The following is a 20719-nucleotide window of genomic DNA, read 5'->3' as shown; positions in this document are numbered from 1 at the left end:
ACTTTATATATAGTAGTGTGTATATGTTAATCCCAAACTGCTAATTTATCCCTCCCGCCCCCCGCCGCCCTTTCCCCTTTGGTAACCATAAGTTTGTTACCTGTGTCTGTGAGTCTGCTTCTGTTTTGTATACAAGTTCATTCATATCATTGTTTTTATAAATGTATTTATTTTATTTTTGGCTACGTTGGGTCTTCGTTGCTGCGCACGGGCTTTCTCTAGTTGCGGTGAGCAGGGGGCTACTCTTCGTTGTGGTGCGCGGGCTTCTCATCGTGGTGGCTTCTCTTGTTGCAGAGCACGGGCTCTAGGCGCACAGGCTTCAGTAGTTGTGGCTTGTGGGTTCTAGAGCGCAGGCTTAGTAGTTGTGGCACACGGGCTTAGTTGCTCCACAGCATGTGGGATCTTCCCGGACCAGGGCTCGAACCCATGTCTCCTGCATTGGCAGGTGGATTCTTAACCACTGTGCCATGAGGGAAGTCCCTGTTGGTTTGTTTTTGAAGTATAATTGACCTACAACACTATGTTAGTTCCTGGTACACAACATAGTGATTTGGTATTTCTGTACATTTCAAAATGATCACCACTATAAGTCTAGTTCCAATATGTCACCATAGAAGATATTACATAGTTATTAACTATATTCCCCACACCACACATTTCATCCCTGTGACTCATTTATTTTGCAGCTGGAAGTTTGTACCTCTAATCTCCCTCACCTATTTCTTTCCTCCTCCCACCTCTCTTCCCTCTGGCAATCACTTGTTTGTTCTCTGTCTCTATGACTCTTTCTGTTTAGTTATGTTTGCTCATTTATTTTGTTTTTTAGAGTCCATATGTAAGTGAAGTCATATGGTATTTGTCTCTCTCTGTCTGACTTATTTCACTAAGAGTAATGTCCTCTTAGGTGCATCCTAAGACGTTGTCGCAAATGGCAAGATTTCATTCTCTTTTATAGCTGAATAATATTCCATTGTATATATGCACATCTTCTTTATCCATTCATCTATTGATGGGCACTTGTGTTGCTTGCATATCTTGGCTATTGTAAATAATGCTGCAACGAGCATAAGGTGTATATATCTTCTCTAATTAGATAAATACCCAGGAGTAGAATTGCTGGATCATGTGGTAGCTTTATTTTTAATTTTTTGAGGAACCTCCATACTGTTCTCCATAGTGGCTGCACCAATTTACATTCCCACCAACAGTCCTCAAGGTGTCCCTTTTCTCCACATCCTCACAAATCACATGAATCCTTAAACTCAGAGAACTTTTTCTGGTTTTGGCCAGAGAGGAAGATGTGAAGACAGAAAAAGGTCAGAGAGATGCAACATTGCTGGTGCTGAAGATGGAGGAAAGGAGCCATGAGCCATGAGAGCAGCCTCCGAAAGCTGGAAAAGACAAGCAAATGGATTCTCCCTTAGAGCCTCGAGGAAGGAACTCAGCCCTGCTGACATCGTGATTTTAGCCCAGGGAGACCCATGTTAGAATTCTAACCCTCAAAATTGTAAGGTAATAAGTGTGTTGTTTTAAGTGACTAAATGTATGGTATTTTGCTATGTCGGTGATAGAAAACTAATACACTAGTTGATCTATAATTTCCCCTTCCACCAAACAGATCAACAGTGAACTGTGTGTCCATGCACTGCCTCTCTTACCCAAAGGCATCCCCATATAATTATTTTATTGACGATGTTTGATTATGGTGTTATGGACTGACATTCAGCAGCTCTATAAAAGTCAACCTTGTGGGGCTTCCCTGGTGGCGCAGTGGTTGAGAGTCCGCCTGCCGATGCAGGGGACGCAGGTTCGTGCCCCGGTCCACGAAGATCCCACATGCCACGGAGCGGCTGGGCCTGTGAGCCATGGCCACTGAGCCTGTGCGTCCGGAGCCTGTGCTCCCCAACGGGAGAGGCCACAACAGTGAGAGGCCCGCGTATCGCAAAAAAAAAAAAAAAAAAAGTCAACCTTATGAAACTCCTAGCTGTTTTGTTTGTTTGTTTTGCTGCCCCACGGCATGTGGGATCTTAGTTCCCCAGCCAGGGAACGAACCCACACTCCCGGCATTGGAAGCGTGGAGTCTTAACCACTGGAACACCAGGGGAGTCCCTCTTTGCTGTTTTTGCCACAGTGATACTGTTGAGGAAGATTTCATTACACCGAAGTGTCCTCTCCATGAGTACCTTCAGGAGAAATTTATTTTCTGTCCTAGTACCTGGAAGAGAGACTCCTGCTTGGGTTTCCCTCTGTGTTGGCTATTAGAAAACTTAGAGCAGTGATTCTTAAGCAAGAGCATATCGGGGTGGAGCAACTATCAGAATCACCAGGGCAGCTTTTGAAAACTGCACTTGCACTCCCTCAGAAATTCCAATCTGTCTCCCTAGAAGAAAGTGTTCCCTCTTGCTCCCACAAGATGCATTGCTTTGGGGAGCCCCTGTCCTATTTAGAAAGGTCTATTGGGTTGGGGAAAGAGTAAGAATTATTGTCTTGAGCAGCAGTTCTCAAATATGGTCTGGGAACCCCTGGAGGAGCCCCAAGACCCTTTCAAGAGGTGCTCAAGGGCAAAACTATTTTCATGACGTCAAGTGTACAATGTAGGTTTCCAAAGGATTCTTTTTTAATGGCGGTTCTTTTTTTTTCTTTTTCTTTTTTTAAATTTATTTTTGGCTGCGTTGGGTTTTCGTTGCTGCACACGGGCTTTCTTTAGTTGCAGCGAGCGGGGGCTACTCTTCATTGTGGTGTGCGGGCTTATTGCGGTGGCTTCTCTTGTTGCAGAGCACGGGCTTTAGACACGTGGCCTCAGTAGTTGTGGCTCACGGGCTCTAGAGCACAGGCTCAGTAGTTGTGGCGCACGGGCTTAGTTGCTCCGCGGCATGTGGAATCTTCCCGGACCAGGGCTCGAACTCGTGTCCTCTGCCTCGGCAGGCGGATTCTTAACCACTGCGCTACCAGGGAAGCCCTCCAAAGGATTCTTGACACATGATGTCCCAATAGACTGGATGCAGAAGCAGATATGAGAATCCAGCTGTATTCTATTAATCGAGACACTAAAAAAGGTTTGCAAAAGTGTAAAACAATGCCACTCTTCTCACCTTTTCTTTGGTTTTGGAAATGTAGCTGTTTTTCATAAAAATATGTTATTTACATTAACATAATGAATTTCTTTTTAATGAATTAATATGTATTTCAAGTATTTTTCCGTTTTAATTTCAAATGCAGTAAATATTGATAGATATAAGGCACATAAGCGAAACCTCTTCAGATTCCTCAATAATTTTTAAGATTTCTAAGGAGGTCCTGAGACCAAAACACTTAACTGCTGAATTGGAGGAAGCAGTTTATAGGTGAGGGTCTTCGTGGCGTGCGTGCTTTGCATTAGCCACTCTCCACAGCCTCTTCTTCCTACCTTCTTTTTGCCCATACCTCATTCTTCTGAGTGTTTGTTGAATAAATGACTGGTTCTTTATCTTTGGAGGGACAAATGCCTACAAATAAGTGCCGGGGGGAGACTTAGAAACCCAAGGATTGTGTTAACAAGTCTGAAGTTGTTATCCTAAAACAATACAACAACCAGTTATTTTACCAGGAAAATGGGTTTATTCGGGAGCAACAAAGATTTGCCATTCGGGACATGCAACTATGGCAAACCACATGCAAGCCAGGTAACGCAAAGGAGAGTTAACTCTTATAGAGGAGAGGGGGAAGTTGAGAGGGGCTATTATAAACAAAAAGTCCTTTCGAAGAAACTGGGAGTTCAAAGTATAGTGGCTTTTCACTGTCTGAGACAGTCTCTCATTGGCTGAGCTGCTGCCAGGCAGGGAGAAAATCTTTCTTCCTCCTGCTGGGGGTAGAAAAGTAGTGTCACTTCCTGCTGGAGATGCAAAGCGATGTCTCTTCCAGTTGGGAACTCGATTGACATCAAGTAGTATGTGCGTGAGAGCTCCCCCTTCTGGCCGCCCAACTCCATTTCAGCGAGGTTTCCCTTTAGTAATATTCACACCACCACGTTGACCTTCATTTCCTGCCACGGACTAGCTAAAGTTAACAAGATTATCAATCAATAGTTGGGTCTCTGTATTTGCATTTCCTCTCTCCCTGATCACTTCTCATTTTCCTTTACTCTTGCTGCCCTGGGATTGTACTTCCCAAAAAGGAAACAGCATGTAGGTTTTGCCTAGGCCTCTGTTTTCTAGGGAAACTGGACTAATAGAGTATTGTTATTATTAGCTTATGTTATTGATAAGAAAATAGATATATTTGTGTGGATACTTTTTGTTTGACCCTCCATTTCTATTCCCCACACTTCTCCATCCTGATCTGTTCCCCCAGAGGGTGACCTTTATGGACCACATCATGGGCTCCCTTGCCCTCTGACTTCTGGTAGGTTTCAGATGATGGGAGGAGCTGGCAGGTGATCAGAGAGTAGAAGAGTGAGATAGGGACTTTTCTTTCCCAGCTCCCTCCCTGCTGAGCCACAGGTTGATAAAGGTTGCCTTCCTCCATTGAAGGCACTCCTGTTGGCTGGCCCTCTCCTACAGCCCAGCTCTCTCTTTCCCGTTCCAGTATCTGCTCCCTCTCTTTGTCTCTTCAGGCAGGGCTCTCTGTTACTGCTAGCCCCCGGGTGCTTCACCATCCCTGTCGGTTTCCCTGTTCCCTGCCTACACCTCTGTCAATAGTTCCTTCACTAAACTCTCCTCAATTCCTCTTCGAGGCACCATATTTCTTAAGTAGAGTCCTACTGAATATACTGATGGGTTGAGTGACTTTCCTAAGGTCACACAGAGTAAGTGGCAAAACACCTGAGAGTACTTACGCTAACACAAAGAAGGGTGGAGTCTTTCTCGGCCTTACCAGCCTGCCCAGCCCCCTCCCAGAATCCTATGTCTTGCCCAACCTGCCGGAATCTGTGATCCTTTTGTTGGGATGGGATCGAATTCCCTAGGGCTCCCGTCCCAGACCTGGCCAGCGACTCCAGTAACCAGAGCTGTGTGAGAAGAAAAGGCCAAGCCATTGGGGTAGCCACACCCCAAAGAGAGATGAAGTCTCAGGTGAGTCACGCCACTGAGGGGCCACTTTCTCTGTCCCAAGGGCCACTGCTGACCTGCAGCCCTGCCTCACCAAGGACCCAGAACTTTGGCCTCCCAGCCCCTGGCTGTCCTCTCCTTCCGCCTTTGCGGGTTCTCCCACCCAGTAAGTGTCCTGGAGCGAGGACACCTGCCCCCAACACCCACACCGGGCCTCTAGAGACCTGAGACGCGCACAGGGCTCTGGGTGGGGACTTCAGGCTCCCTACTTCCTCCTTCTAGCCCCAGATCCACTCAGATTCCCAGAGATGGGCTCCAGCCAGGGAGGGTGGGGCTGTCCCTGGGACCATCAGGAGTCACGGGCTGCCTAGGCAGACAGAGCTGTGGCAGGGAGCAGATCTTCACCCATCTCTGTGCCTCCAGCTGACTCAAATGTACCATGTCCCAGCACCTGCTTCTCCCACTTGCCATCCTTGGTAACCTCAGGGGACAGGGCATGGTTGTAAGGGGCCTGGCTTCTAACATCTGGGGAGCTGGAAAGCAGGACTCCAGGGGTCTGCCTCGGGAGTGGGGTGTCAGAGGAGGCAGGGGAGGAGGACATCAGCGAAGGTGGGAGTGAGGTGTCGGGAGGGGAAGGAATAGCATATGAGAGGAGGAGGAAAGGAGGCCTGGGTGCCATGGGGGGTTGGAGTACCTGTAAAGTTTGCGGGGAGGGGGTCAGGGAGGGCGTGTTGTGAGAATAGGTCTCCAGCTTCTTCCTGCCTCCATCTTTCCAGCCATAAGCCCCATCCCAGGAGCCTTCCAGGACTCAGGTAAGGCAGCTGGACTAGGTGAATATCACCCACAGAGGCAGAAAAGATGGGAGAGGTAGCATGGGTGCTGGCAGGGCGGCTGAGAGGGCAGGGAATTGGGGAAGAGGAAAGTAGGAAGATGGCAGCTGGGCGCTGTCAAGGGCTGGATGTCACCAATATCTTCCTCTTTTTACCCTGTGACTCCCAGCTCTCAGTCCTACCCAAAAAGAACCTGAAGATCTGGGTAAGGAAGGGTGGGGGGCTGGTCCCCAGATCTTAAAGGAGGTTAAAGCAGGCTAAGCGATGAGGGAGGTGGAAATGATCAGAAACTTAGAAGTGCCCAGGTTCTCTTTGTTCCCTGTTCGGGGGCAAACTGAAGTGGATTGTGGGGTGGGGCTTTGCCCTGAGTCACCTGGGCCTCTGGCGGGGACAGGGGCAGGTGATGACCTCCACGGTATCCCATTGCAGACTGCGGTCGCCCTGAGCCCTCTGCCCGAATCATGGGGGGCTCAGACTCGCAGCCGGGCACCTGGCCGTGGCAGGTGAGCCTGCATCAGGGCGGGGGCCACATCTGCGGGGGCTCCCTCATCGCCCCCTCCTGGGTCCTCTCGGCCGCTCACTGTTTCGTGACGTGAGTATTCGCCCACGTCCAGCCCCTTTCTTTCAAAAGCCAAGCCCGCCCCGCAGCTGGGTCCCGCGGACTCAAGGCTAAATTGAAGCCCAGCTACCCCCGCCTCCCCGCCCTCCTGAAGCTAAGTGCTCTGCGGGGTATCCAGGTTCGGAGTGTGGTGAGGCCGCCAGCAGACTCCGCCCACCACTCCACCAAATATCCGCGTCTGAATTCCAACTTTCCAAAGCCCCCCATCAAGCACCTCCAAATCGCAACCGCTCCTCCCCCTTTCAGGAGTCTGTCTCAACCTCGATCGCCCCAGCCCCGAATCTGGATCGGATTCCGCCCCTCCTGGCTTCCCGCTGACCGCCCCCTTCTCCCTGGTTCCAAGCCCCCAGCCCCAAGAGGCCTGCCCCCTCCATGCGGTCCACCTAACCCCACCCCGGCCTTGGCCTTGGCGCAGGAATGGGACCTTGGAGCCCGCGGCCGAGTGGTCTGTAGTGCTGGGCGTGCACTCCCAGGACGGACCCCTGGACGGCGCGCACGTCCGCGCGGTGGCCGCCATCCTGGTGCCGGACAACTACAGCGGCGTGGAAAGTGGTGCCGACGTGGCCCTGCTGCGCCTGGCCTCTCCCGCCAGGCTGGGCCCCACCGTGCGGCCCGTCTGCCTGCCCCGCGCCTCGCACCGCTTCGCTCACGGCACCGCCTGCTGGGCCACGGGCTGGGGGGACGTCCAGGAGGCCGGTGAGTGGGGCGGGGGTGGGGGGTGGGGGCGTCTCAGGAGGTGGGTTATTGGCGAGGTGGAGGCTACCAGGTGGGTCCCCAGGGCAGCCCGCACTGGACGCTTGATGGGGCCGTTCCTGAGATGAGGCTGTAGGAAGAAGAACGGAGAGGAGTGGGAGGGGACATTGGTTTGGGATGTGGTGGGCGCAGAGACAAAGATGTCCAGGAGGCAGCTGGAGGGGACCGAGCTGAGGCCTGGGGAACAGGGGACTGCATTCCTGACTCACAGCATTTCTTCTCTGGTTCTGCCCACAGACCCCCTGCCTCTCCCCTGGGTGCTACAAGAAGTGGAGCTAAGGGTGCTGGGAGAAGCTGCCTGTCAGTGTCTCTACAGCCGGCCTGGTCCCTTCAATCTCACTTTCCAGCTATTGCCAGGGATGCTGTGTGCTGGCTACCCAGAGGGCCGCAGGGACACCTGCCAGGTGAGGGGAGGCCCCTGCACCTGCCTGAAGGGCCAGGCAGAGCCCTCACCAGTAGGAAGCAGTATGATTAATAGACAAATCCCATCTCGCTCATATTTCTGAACCTCATCTGCAAAAAGAGGGCAAGATTGCCAGTGGATGGGATTGATGTGAAGATTACAAATGGACAGAACTTGGGGCTCAGCAAATGGGCACTGTTATCGATGGCAGTGTAGCGCAGTGGTCACATGCCAGACTCTGGAGTGTTATCCTGGTTAGAAGCTCAGTGCCACCACTTATTAGCTGTATAGCCTTGGCCAAGTTATTTGAGCTCTCTCTGTGCAGATTTTCTCATCTGGAAGATGGGGATGATAGTGTTACTTGTCTGGAGGTTATGATGATTAAATAAATCATCATATGATTTATTAATCATTATGATAACTAAATGAATTGGTACATGTAAAAAACATTTAGAACAGTGCCTGGTCCTTAGTAAGAGCTAAATAAGTATTAGCTACTATTATTACTATTATTATTATCATTATATTATTATCCCATATCCTAGCCTATAGCACAGCACCTATCACTTAGTAGATACTCAACAAATAGTTATTTTTTAAAATGAATTAATCCTTCACAGAAGGGAATTTTCCAGATAACCTGCTGAAGGCCAAAACATGATATATTTTAACCATTTTCCCCAGAAATGTTCCCGCAATGGCACAGAGCTTTGAGGGCACTCAAGCATGCATGGTGGTGATGGGGATTCAGGCTAGATGGTTTTCAGGGTCCTTCCCAGTTACGAAGTTCCAGGATCTAGGGACATAATCCCTGCCTTCTTGAACAGGACTGCCAACAATTCAACTTCCTCTAGACCAGTGCTGTCGAATAAAATTTCCTATGATGATGGAAATCTTTTCTATCTGCACTGTCTGATGTGACAGTCACTAGCCACACTGGCTATTGCACATTTGAAAGGTGGCTAGTGTGATCAAGGAATTGAATTTTAATTTTATTTAATTTTAATTAATTCAAATAGCCACATGGGGCTAGTGTCTACCATATTGGACAGCACAATTCTAGATGATTCTGCACCTTCTTTGTAACCCTCCTGGGGTCACAGAGGTGCCTAACCTGGGATATAGTGATATCTTAGGGACAATGCCCCAGCATTAAATGGCCCCAGAACCCTTGTTTTAGTGTCTGTTCCTTGTAGTTCTTCCTCCTTACTTGCCTTCAAACTGTCCCTTCTTGCTGCTTTTCTAATAGCCTATTTCCAACAGCCTTTTCCTCCTGAATGCTGGCATCTCTGATTTACTTTAACAATTTAACAAGGAATTCTAACAACTTAGAAATCAAAGACAGGGTTTGTTTGAACTATTTATTGAACAAGAATCATTGGCTCTGAGTGAGACCTGCAGGCCTCTCTGGCATGGCCTTTAATGCGTTAGCTTGGTGCTCCTGGCTTTGACTGCTCATCAGCCTTTCTACTTTACAAGGCTTTCTTCTGTTTAGAGTTGTAGGGATTACAGAGGACAAGGCACAGCCAACAAATGTTTCTAGGAGAAGGTGGCTGTATGTAGGGCCAACCAGAAGAGGTGTAGAACCTTTGCGAGGTGGTCCGGTATAAGCTGGTGGGTCTCTGGGCTGATCCCATGACACTAAGTCATCTATCATCAGGGAGACTCTGGGGGGCCCCTGGTCTGCAAGGAAGGTGGCCGATGGTTCCAGGCGGGAATCACCAGCTTTGGCTTTGGCTGTGGACGGAGGAACCGCCCCGGAGTCTTCACTGCTGTGGCTCCCTATGAGGCATGGATAAGGGAACAGGTGTTGGGCTCAGAGCCTGGCCCTGCCTTTCCCACCCAGTCCCCGGAGCTCCAGTCAGGTCTCCCCGAGCCCACGGATGAGAACTGTACCATCGCCCTGCCAGGTGAGGGGGTGCAGGACACCTGGATGTCAGCTAGATCTGGGAGATTTGAGTTCAGGTGGAAATTGCCTGGGGTTCAGGAAGCCCCCTCACTCAGGCCTCTCACCCCTCAGAGTGCGGGAAGGCCCCAAGGCCAGGGGCCTGGCCCTGGGAAGCCCAGGTGTTGGTCCCAGGATCCAGACCCTGCTATGGGGCACTGGTGTCTGAAAGCTGGGTCTTGGCACCTGCCAGCTGCTTTCCAGGGTGAGTGAAAACCCAGTCTCAGGCAGATTCTTGCCCCTTCCCCCATCAGTCTGAGACACTATCTAACTGGCCCAGCCCTTCCCCTGGGTAGGATAGGGGTAGGGGAGTGGGGTGCCATTGGGAGGTGTATGATCCAGCTCAAAAATCCGGGTCCTAGTCTCTCTGGGGCGAATAGAGGGGTAATACGAATTCGACCCAGGATTGGGGTGGGGGGTGTCTGAGTGCACAGGTCTCAGGTCCGGGATGCAGAATCCTGCCTGGAGATCCAGAGTCTAAGCCACGGGTGGAGGTTTAGACGTGAGCATGCGGGATCCAGCCCACGTCCCCAGTCTCCCCATCCCGCAGCCGCATCAGCTCAGACCTCCCACCCCGCGACCTGGACAACTGGCGCGTGATGCTGCCCTCGCGCCCGCGCGCGGAGCGGGTGGCACGCCTCGTGCCGCACGAGAACGCCTCGTGGGACGACGCCTCGAACCTGGCGCTGCTGCAGCTGCGCGCGCCCGTGAACCTGAGCGTGGCCCCGCGGCCAGTGTGCCTACCCCACCCAGAACACTATTTCCTGCCCGGGAGCCGCTGCCGCCTGGCTCGCTGGGGCCACACGGGTGAGCAGGGACCCGGCTCGGGCAGGGCGGGGCGGAGCCGGGGCCGGACACCACCGCAGCGTAGGCCTCCTCCCTTTCTCTTCCAGAACCAGTGCCCGGAGCCGGTTCGCTGCTTGAGGCGGAGCTGTTGGGCGTCTGGTGGTGTCATTGCCTGTACGGCCGCCAGGGGGAGTCAGTGCCGCCGCCGGGAGAGCCGCCTCTAGCTATCTGCCCCGCCTACCAGGAGGAGGAGGAGGTGGCGGGCCGCTGCTGGGTGAGCGGCGGGGGGGAGGGGCCCATGGGTCTAAGTAGGAGAGAGGGGCAGACTGGGGGCGGGGCCTGAGAGAGACAGGAACTGGGCTCCGAGATCTGGGGACGGAGGCGGGGTTAAGGCGGGGCCCAACGCGCTAGGGGCGAAGCTTGGCCCAGAAGGACTTTGGGGAGGGGCCCCGAGACCCGCCGGGACTTTTCTCTACCTCTAGGTTTAAAGAGAAACCTAAAGTGAGGGCCGACTTATTACACAGATTTGTGTTGGAGCCTGGCTTGGAGGAGGTGGGATTTGTTATGTCCGAGTACGCGAGAGTGTGGAGTCTAGGAAAGCCCCAGGACTTTGGCATCCCCTCATCAACTGGCACACACCTAGAGGCTGGTAACACACACACTCTCGCTGCAGAACTACTCTCATTGGAGCCTTCTATGCCGGGAAGAGGGGACCTGGTTCCTGGCTGGAATCAGAGACTTACCCAGCGACTGCCTGCGTCCCAGAGCCTTCTATCCGCTGCAGACCCACGGCCCATGGATCAGCCATGTGACTCGGGGAGCCTACCTGGAGGACCAGTTGGCCTGGGACTGGGGCCCTGAGGGGGAGGAGACTGAGACACAAACTTGTCCCCCTCACACAGAGCATGGCGGTGAGGAGGTGCCTTTGGGGCTTAGGGGCTCCTGGGAGTGCTTAGATCCATGGTAGGGGCTTTGGGGTTCAGCTGTTGGGCCCCCACTGAGGGAGTCGCCTCCTCTCCCTAGCCTGTGGACTGCGGCCAGAGCCGGCTCTGACGGGGGGCCTGTGGCCCTGGCTGGCAGAGGTGCATGTAGCTGGAGAGCGAGTCTGCACTGGGATCCTCGTGGCCCCAGGCTGGGTCCTGGCAGCCACTCACTGTATCCTCAGGTGGGTCTCACCCATCTCCCTGGCAAGAGGGAAAAATTGGAAGATGGGCCAAAGGACTCTTTCAATAGAGGTTTGTTCTCCCTTTAGGGCTTTTATAGCACAGGGTAATTGCTGCGACGTGTTTTGAGACAAAGAGAGATTTGGAAGGAGGAATAATGAATGAAGGAGTTAGTGGAATGACCCTGGAGATTCATTCCACCCTTTCCCCTGGACTGGGAAGGACTTTATCAGCAATGAGGGGAACAGGAAATGACACTGGACCTTGTTCCAACAGGCTGGGCTCTACAACAGTGCCTTATATTGAAGTGTACCTGGGCCGGGCTGGGGCCAGCCCCCTCCCACAGAGTCACCAGGTATCCCGGCTGGTCATCAGCATCCGCCTGCCCCGGCACCTGGGACTTCGGCCCCCCCTGGCCCTCCTGGAGCTGAGCTCCCGGGTGGAGCCCTCCCCATCAGCCTTGCCCATCTGCCTTCACCCAGGGGGTACTCCCCTGGGGGCCAGCTGCTGGGTGCTGGGCTGGAAGGACCCCCAGGACCGAGGTGAGAGCCCTGGGTCCTGGGGGTGAGAAGTGGCTGGACACCAGAATCCCTGGGACAAACTTCCTTCCTCTCTCTAGTCCCTGTGGCTGCTGCTGTCTCCATCTTGACACCACGACTCTGTCACTGCCTCTATCAGGGCATTCTGCCCCCTGGAACTCTCTGTGTCCTGTATGCAGAGGGGCAGGAGGACAGGTGTGAGGTACGGAGCCTGGGTATCCTGGTCCAGGCAGGGGAGAGGCAGTGCTGGGCAGCTGGACACCAGGGAGAGGGCAGGGTTGGAATTCTTGGGTGCTGGGTCTCAGATAGGAAGAAGCAGTGCTTCCTGGCTGAACCTTGAGAGGGACCAGGGGCCAAGATGCCTGAGGACGGAGGCAAGCTGTGCTTTGTGGCTGGGCCCTAGAAGGTGCAGGGGACCAGGAGGAAAGGGTAAGAGACCCTTTTGGTCTTGGCTCTGATGCTGCAGGTGACCTCAGCACCTCCGCTCCTGTGCCAGACTGAGGAAGGCTCTTGGGTCCTCGTGGGCATGGCTATTCGAGGCAGCAGGGACCTATTTGCCGCCATCGGACCCGAAGAGACCTGGATCTCCCAGACAGTGGGGGAGGCGCATTTCCTGCACCCCAGTGGCTTCCCCCACTGGCTCCCAGAAGGCGGCGACCTCTGTCCCCCTGACATGGCCAGGGCCTCAGGTTCCCCTCGAGCTGCTCTCTTCCTGCTGCTACTGACCCTCCTGATCCAGGGCTGAGGGGGCCTGGGTCCCTGGGCCACCTCCCCCACCCCCTCCAGCCCTCTACTTCCTACCTGGTGGGGCTGGAATGTGGCCCAACCGGCTCTGTTCCCTTACCCAGAACCTCCTGAGCGCCCCACCCACCTAGACTGCAGCGGCTTCAGGCTTCAGACAATTGGGCCTCAGTGCCCAGCTTTTTTGGGCCCTGGCATGCTTGAGGGCAGGGGGAGCCAGTGGACCACAAAGGTGTAAACAGAGACATGCGTGGCTTTGTGGCATTGCTGGGGGCAGGCTGAGGGACGGGGGAAGCCCCAGGGAGCGGGCCTCTCCCTCCTGGGCCTCTGTGAGTCAGGCCTTGGGCTCCCAGAAAATGTATCCCTGATAATGTGGCATCTGTCCCTCATTCCTGCCCCAGGGCGGGGGAGGTCGAGTGGCCAGCTGGGTGTGTGTTACCTCCCCAGTGGAATCAGCATCCCCAGCACACACCTGCCGGACACCTCAGCCCTAGCTCTCCTGGACCCTGCTGCCCCTCCCCCCAGAGCAAGAAGGACTGAGGGTGAGGGTCAGAGGAAGGGTCCAGGAGTCTGGGGATCCAGGGTCTGTCTGCCATATCCTGTACCTGCACGGAGCCTCCCCCGTACACATACCCTGATGAATGGTGCCCCAGAGTGTTCACCTCCAGTGTCCCCAGTACACACACATGACACTTGTACGGTTCAAGGGTCCACCACATCCTGCCCAGTGCCCCCAGGGTTTGGGCCCCATCAAGAGTCCCCTGTATGTACATCTCACTACCTCCGCCCACCCCCACTTACCAGTGCACCTCCCTGCATTCATTCAACCACGTTCCCTGCTAATTGCTAAGTCCCGGCACAGCTCGGGCCTTGACAAGCCCATGAAGTGCTCCCAACGTGGTGGGGAACACATGGACTGGGGATCAGGAACAAGTCATAGAGGAGGTTCTAGCAAAGAATAAGGGCAAAGGGAGACCCATCCGGGGCAGGAGGGGTGCTTGGGGTGGAAACCAGCCGCTGAGGGTGGCAGAGGAGTCACCTCTGGGCTGGGGTCACCATCTCTGAGTTGAGTAGGCAGAAGGTTGGGGAGGGGGGACCTTACAGGGAAGCTGGAAGTTCTTGGGAGATTGAGAAGATGGGCAGAGGTTCTTAAAGGCCCTGGCTAATCGTTTTGGTTTTTTTTTCTTTGGCCGCACTGCATGGCATGCAGGATCTTAGTTCCCTGACCATGGATCGAACCCCTGCCCCCTGCAGTGGAACACACAGTCCTAGCCACTGGACAGCCAGGGAGAGAATATTCTGCATCTATATCTCCACAGGGACATACACCCCTACCTGCTCTCCATGAGGCAGGAGATAGACGGGCCCCAGGCTGAGTAGCTGGTGTTTGTCCCCTCTGGGCAGATACTCCAAGATGAAGAGGAGGAGGAGCTAAGCCCCACCCAGATAAGAGACCATGTATTTCTCATTCTCGAGGTCAAGGAGACCTTCCCGACTCTACATGCGCAGAAAGGCTCCTCAGAGGTCAAAAAGGAGGGGGTGCTACCCCACAGTAAGTGATGCCAACCTATCCATAGATCTCTTTGCTAGAATCCATCTTGGCTAAGAGTTGCTCACACACACGTGGGAGGACCCTAAGGTAAACCAAGTACGGACTCAGAGGCAGAGAAAGCAAGATGACTGGCCAAAGGAAACCTGGAAGAAATGCCCCATATAAGTGATTCAAACTACCCACAAGCGCGCGACTCTCTCTCTGAGTCCACCTGTGTGTCTATCCACGCGTACCCTTTTTCCTCCTAATAAACACTTTACTTGTTTCACTACTTTCCATCTCTTTGTGGAAATTCATTTCTACACAGCTGACGGGACAGGGCCTTGTCACTGGCCACTGGTCCTCTGGTGGTCTAGTGGCTAGGGTTCAGCGCTCTCACTGCCACGGCCTGACTTCCGTCTCTGGCCAGAGAACGGAAATCTTGCTTCAAGCCGCTGCAGGCCGAAGCCACCCAAGATCACCCATACCGTCAGTCACTCGTATGTCATCCCCCACAAACATTTAATATACCCTGTCCTCTACCCAAACCCACCCACAGTGTCCAGGGTCTTCCCCCTCCACCCCAGCTTAGACCCCTTCCCGAGTCAGTCTTTTTTTTTTTTAATAAATTTATTTACTTAATTTATTTATGGCTGCGTTGGGTCTTCGTTGCTGCGCGCGGGTTTTCTCTAATTGCATTGAGCGGGGACTACTCTTCATTGCGGTGCGCGGGTTACTCATTGCGGTGCTTCTCTTGTTGTAGAGCACGGGCTCTAGGCGCGGGCTTCAGTAGTTGTGGTTTGCGGACTCTAGAGCACAGGCTCAGTAGTGTGGCTCACGGGCTGTAGAGTGCGGGCACAGTAGTTGTGGCGCACGGGCTTAGTTGCTCTGCGGCACATGGGATCTTCCCGGACCAGGGCTCGAGCCCGTGTCTCCTGCATTGGCAGGTGGATTCTTAACCACTGCACCACCAGGGAAGTCCCCCGAGTCGGTTTTGTCCCCTTTCCCATTACAGGAATTCCCTGCCCTCCAGCCTAGGCCCTGAAGTCCTGGCTCAGAGGTCCAGACACCTAGTCTTATGGAAGGTAGGTGGACAAGTGGGGCTCTGTATTTCTACAGCTTGAAGCCAACACACTTTCCCAATTGCCCAGATTCATACACTCACAGAGGAGGCTCCTGACCCCCAACCCAGGCACATGGGCCTCCTTTCCCTGAACCTAGGTCACCTGCGCCCTCCTTCTGAGGACGATTCACCTGGACCACCCTTCTCCATCTTTGCCTTGTTAACAGCTTTTCATAATCCCTTTAGGTCTCAGTTCTAAAGGCACCTCCTTGAGGAGCCCTTCTTGATTCCAGCCTAGGTCAGGCTCCTGTAAGTGGCTCCCAGAGCCTGCATTCTTCTTTCTCCATCACAGTTCGTAGCTTGAAATTATTCCGTAATTGTTTGTGTCATTATATGATTCAAGTCTGTCACCCCAAGTTCACCATGAGCTCAGGGAAGGCAGGGACAGTGTCCACTTTGTCTCCTGTGCCTGGAACATATTAGGCGCTCAGTAAGTATTTGTGGAATGATTAGCACCACCAGACACGCTCACCACACCTCACCACGAAGATGAGGCTGCAGGCTCCACAGAAGGACCTGAAGAGGCCCCAGCCCCGGGGGCAGACCTGGCTGTCCCGGGCTCAGATGCCAGGCCTCAGGCAGAACGGAGGGAGAAGCAGCTATGGCCCCCACAGTAACACAGGCCGGGCCGGGCCCTGGGGGCATAACTGGTCATGGAGACCTGAAAGACCTGGGACCGAGAGCCGCTGGGTCAGGAATCCAGCCATCCGGGTTTCCAGCCCTGCCTGGGGCTGCTCAGCCCAACCCCCCCCCCCACACACAGCCTAGGGATCTGAGAGGACTCAGGACTCAACCCAACCCCCCCACCCCCCTCGACACACACACACACACACACACACACACACACACACACACACACACACACACACACACACACACACACACGGTGTCTGAGAGGACTCAGGACTTTGGCAACAAGAGAGGCTGGCTGAGCTGATCAGGGAGGGCGGGGCCAGGGGAGGGACCGGCAGGTAGGTGCCCTTTCCCAGGAGCTGCCACTTCAGAAGGAAGATCTACTGTGTACCCAGGCCGGGCTGGAGATTCGTCCTCACTGCCGGCTGCGGAGACCCTGGCGTTTACTCTGTGCCCGCTGCCTGCCTTCGAAGCCACCTTGGACACCTGCTCCCGCTTCCCTCTGGTTCTGACACCTGGATCTTGCCTTTGAACCCCAGCCTGAGGTCCCTTCCTTTGGGTGCCTGGTGTCTTCCCAGGGCCCCTGGTCCTGGGTCATGGCCCAGAGGGCAGGCCTGGGGCCTAGGTGGCTGGAGGCTCTGGCCACTCTGCTTTTGCTTGGATTATTCCGGAATGAGATGGGTGAGTGTGTGGGGGTGGGGAGTGTGGAGCACGGGGGAGGGGGGGGAGGGGGCGGCCGGCAGTGCACCGGGGCCGAGGGTATAACCCTTTTCTGGGGCACATCCTTATTCTGGGCTCAAGAACCCCCAGCTTCAGCCTCCCTGGCTCTTGGCCTCTCCCCTCAGCTTTGGCTTCCTGTGGGGGGGGCAGCCCTCTGGAGAAGCAGGAGGTAAGGGGGCGTCTGGGCACTTGAGACTTCCCCGCTTACCCCTCCCTCTTTCTCTTTCCCTCCAGGAGCCGTTGGGGCTGAAGGTGAGGCTCGCCGGGGAAGTGGGGGGAGGGGGAGGGGCCACGGGTTCAGATTTCCCTGGGGCATTTGAGTGCCTGACCCTCTCTGCAAGGCCGTCTCTTTCACTCCTGTTGTCTTATTTAGGTCCCCCAATAGCTCTGGGAGGCGAGGATTACAGCCCTCGTTCTTCGGATTAAGAAATTGAGGGGCAGAGAAGTAACTTGCCCGACGGCACACAGCCAGTAAGTGGCAGAGCTGGGATTTAAACCCAGGTCTGACTCCAAACGTGGGTTGTTTTGAGGGAAACAAACCAAGGATCCGTCTCCTTGGCAATCCCGGCTTCACCATGTACTGGCTGTGTCTCGAATGCCAGTTCCCTCACCTCTGAAATGAAGTTGAGGGAGTTCCCTTGGGGTCCACTGGTTGGGACTCCGCACTTTCACTGCCGAGGGCCCCCGGGTTGGGGAACTAGGATCCCACAGGCCGTGCGGTGCGGCAAAAATAAAATAAAATGAAGTTGATTCTGGGAATTCCTGGTGGTCCAGTGGTTCAGACTCTGTGCTTGCAATGCAGGGAGCACGGTTCGATCCCTGGTCACGGAACTAAGGTCCCGCATGCCATACAGTGCGGCCAAAAACAAAAATTTTTTTAAAAAAATGAAGTTGATTCTGTCAGTCTCCAGGGGCTGCAATGAAGAGTCTGGAAGATTAAGGAAGTGAAAGCCCCTTTGGGGCCTGAAATTGCTTGAACTGCTGGTCTCTATTGTCCTTTTTACAAGGAGAGGGGGAGGAGCCTCACTGGGTGGTTTTCCCTGCTTCTGAGCAGGTGACTTTGTGAAGGGCACTTGGGTCCTGCTCCAAACAGCGGCCTCCGTTCGTTTGTTCAACACACATCCACGACTCCATCCGTGTGCCCAGCCCTGTGCTGGGTGCTGGGGACATAGGGATCTGCCCTCGTCCCTGCCCCTAGAGAACGCCCAGGTTGGCTGGTTGAAGCAGACACCGTCATAATGCGGAACAGCCACGTCTGGGAAGCACGGACCTCGAGAGCTCCGAAGCGTCGCCTCACTCAGCCAGCAGGCTCAGGGCAGGCTACAGAGGGACCGAGAATTTGAACCATCTCCATAGGCAAATAGCAGTTTGCTGAGCGAAGTAGGGATGAGGAAAGGTATTCTAGGCAGAGGGACCTAAATAAGCCAAGGTCTGGAGGTGAACAAGTGTGTGGCCCGCTGTGACAGGGTGTCCAGAGGGATGGCTGTGCCATGGAAGGTCTGGAGTCTCTCGTAAAGGCAGTGCGGGCCAGGGAAGGATTTAAACGGGGGTATGACCTGGCCAGATTTGTAAGGAGTGGAGCAGATGGAAGGCAGGAAGGCCGGTGAAGACAGAAGCTGGATGAGACCTTAATTAGGCGCGGGGGCGGGCAGAACTGACCGTGACTGGTGAGCCATGGGATGGGGACACAGGGTGGCTGGTTTCTGTGAACTCACTCCCGAAGCTCCAAACCAGACCTCCTGGGCTATGTCGGGAGTGGCAGGGTCGAGGATGTGGTTTGGGGGACCCTGAGGACCTGACCCCCTCCCTTCCTTTCCTCCCTGGGCAGCCTCCTGCGGCGTGGTCCCCCAAGCACGTATCACAGGTGGTAGCGATTCAGCCCACGGCCAGTGGCCCTGGCAGGTCAGCATCAGCTACAACGGCGCCCACGTGTGTGGCGGCTCTCTCCTGTCTGAGCAGTGGGTGCTGTCGGCTGCTCACTGCTTCCCAAGGTACCAGCTGGGTAGGGGGCAGGGCGGGGAAGTCAAAAGTGGGCTGGAGGTCAAAGTTCAAGGATCAGTGTGGGTCAGAGGTTGGAGGTTCTTGGGTTGTATCTAGGGATATCAATAAAGTCTGTAAGGATCCGTCAGGAGTGAAGGCCAGAGGTCACAGGTCACAGGATAAAACTAGGATGCAAGGTGGACTCTGAAAGGTCAGGAACTGAGGTTGGATGCCACAAGGCAACAGGGATCCCGGTCTCTCGGGTCCCAGCCTTCGCCCCTCTGCCTGCAGGGAGCACCGCACAGAGGACTACGACGTAAAGCTGGGGGCCCACAAGCTGAACTACTACAGCTCTGACACCAAGGTCCACACGGTGGCGCAGGTCATTTCCCACCCCAGCTACCTCCAGGAGGGCTCCATGGGTGACATCGCGCTCCTCCAGCTCAACCGCCCTGTCAACTTCTCTCGCTACATCCGGCCCATCTGCCTCCCCGCAGCCAACGCCTCCTTCCCCAATGGTCTCCAGTGCACTGTCACGGGATGGGGCCACGTGGCCCCCTCAGGTGAGGGCGAGGTGGGCGCTGATGTCTAGGGGCACGGAGGGAGCCGACGCAGGGTAGGAGGCCCTGGGTAAGCATCTTTTGCCCCCGCAGTGAGCCTCCAGGCCCCCAAGACGCTGCAGCAACTTGAGGTGCCACTGATCAGTCGCGAGACCTGTAACTGCCTGTACAATATCAACGCCAAGCCCGAGGAGCCCCACTTTATCCAGCAGGACATGGTGTGTGCCGGCTATGTGAAAGGGGGCAAGGACGCCTGCCAGGTACACGCGGGGGGTCCGGGGAAAAGATGAGACAGGCGTGTCTTGGGAGATGAGGGCTCAATGGGGCTGGCACGGATGGTTGGAGGCCTGGGGGCTGGTCCTGACAGCTGCTGTGTGGATTTTCTCCTCAGGGTGACTCTGGAGGCCCACTCTCCTGCCCAGTGGGGGGCCGCTGGTACCTGGCAGGCATCGTAAGCTGGGGTGATGCCTGTGGGGCCCCCAACAGGCCCGGTGTGTATACTCTGACCTCCAGCTATGCCTCCTGGATTCACCACAAAGTGGCAGAGCTCCAGCCTCAGGTGGTGCCCCAGATCCAGGAGTCCCAGCCTGATGGCAACCTCTGCAGCAACTACGGGGCCTTCAACCCTGCCCCAGCCCCAGGCTTGGTGGGACCCCTCCTTCTGCTGCCACTAGGCCTGACCCTGGGCCTCCTCCGCCCACAGCACGACCACTGAGCTACTCACCCTGGGAGCTGACTTGCTTCCGGGACCTCCACATCACACCCAAGGGCACACGCCTGCTCCCAGGATGCCTGACTTTGAGCCACTCCTTCCTCCCAGGACCCTGTGGGAGTTCAAAGCACCATCCTGACCTTTGAGCCCACTCTTCTGGGTTGCTCTTTGGGACTGTAACCTCCACCACAGGAGTTTACTGCCTAGGAGTCTACTGGCTAGAAACTCTGGTCACCTCCGTCTGCTGTCCACAAGCCTATCGGTTGGGCTCCTATGGAGCCCCCAAGGACCCTCGGCTATGAAAGTGGGCCCCGGCTCCCCACCTGTTTCTAGAAGACGCCCAGATGCCTGCTGCTGAAAGGCTGGCTGTAGCACCTCACCTGCTCTGCCTGATGAGCCCCATCATTTCACCCTCTCACTGTTTTCTGGGCTGGGGCTGCCTCTGGGCAGCATGCTTTCAAGGACAGAAAAGGCCCCACTCTTGCCTCACTGGCTGCCACGCCCCCCTGAGCCCCGACTCCTGGACTCCGGAGGACTGAGCCCCCACCGGAACTGGGCCCCGACTTGCACCTGGTGTGTGGGGTTAGACGGAGCGAGATGGAGTAAAATGTTCTGAGCACAACTGGCCGTGTGTGTGTGACGTGAAATGACGCCCAT

General features: G+C 54.9%; 1 protein-coding gene across 1 annotated transcript; it reads left to right on the top strand.

Annotated features, from left to right (window-relative positions):
• Nucleotides 1-5463: 5463 nt before the first annotated feature.
• PRSS36 (serine protease 36) lies at nt 5464-20684 on the top strand. Its single transcript, XM_032606132.1, has 21 exons — nt 5464-5500; nt 5801-5836; nt 6024-6059; nt 6284-6446; nt 6889-7169; nt 7464-7630; nt 9290-9539; nt 9650-9779; nt 10125-10381; nt 10468-10634; nt 11034-11271; nt 11384-11525; nt 11800-12065; nt 12143-12264; nt 12529-12802; nt 16604-16771; nt 17045-17062; nt 18639-18801; nt 19082-19353; nt 19444-19610; nt 19742-20684. Exons 1-21 carry the CDS (start codon nt 5464-5466, stop codon nt 20063-20065), a joined length of 3678 nt encoding a protein of 1225 aa, XP_032462023.1. The 3' UTR covers nt 20066-20684.
• The last annotated feature ends 35 nt before the right edge of the window (nt 20685-20719 follow it).

The sequence above is a fragment of the Phocoena sinus genome, chromosome 15 (assembly GCF_008692025.1).
Source record: "Phocoena sinus isolate mPhoSin1 chromosome 15, mPhoSin1.pri, whole genome shotgun sequence".
In the NCBI taxonomy this organism is placed as follows: Eukaryota; Metazoa; Chordata; class Mammalia; order Artiodactyla; family Phocoenidae; genus Phocoena; species Phocoena sinus.
Note: the sequence above shows the minus strand (reverse complement) of the source record. Positions and strands in the feature narration are given on the sequence as shown.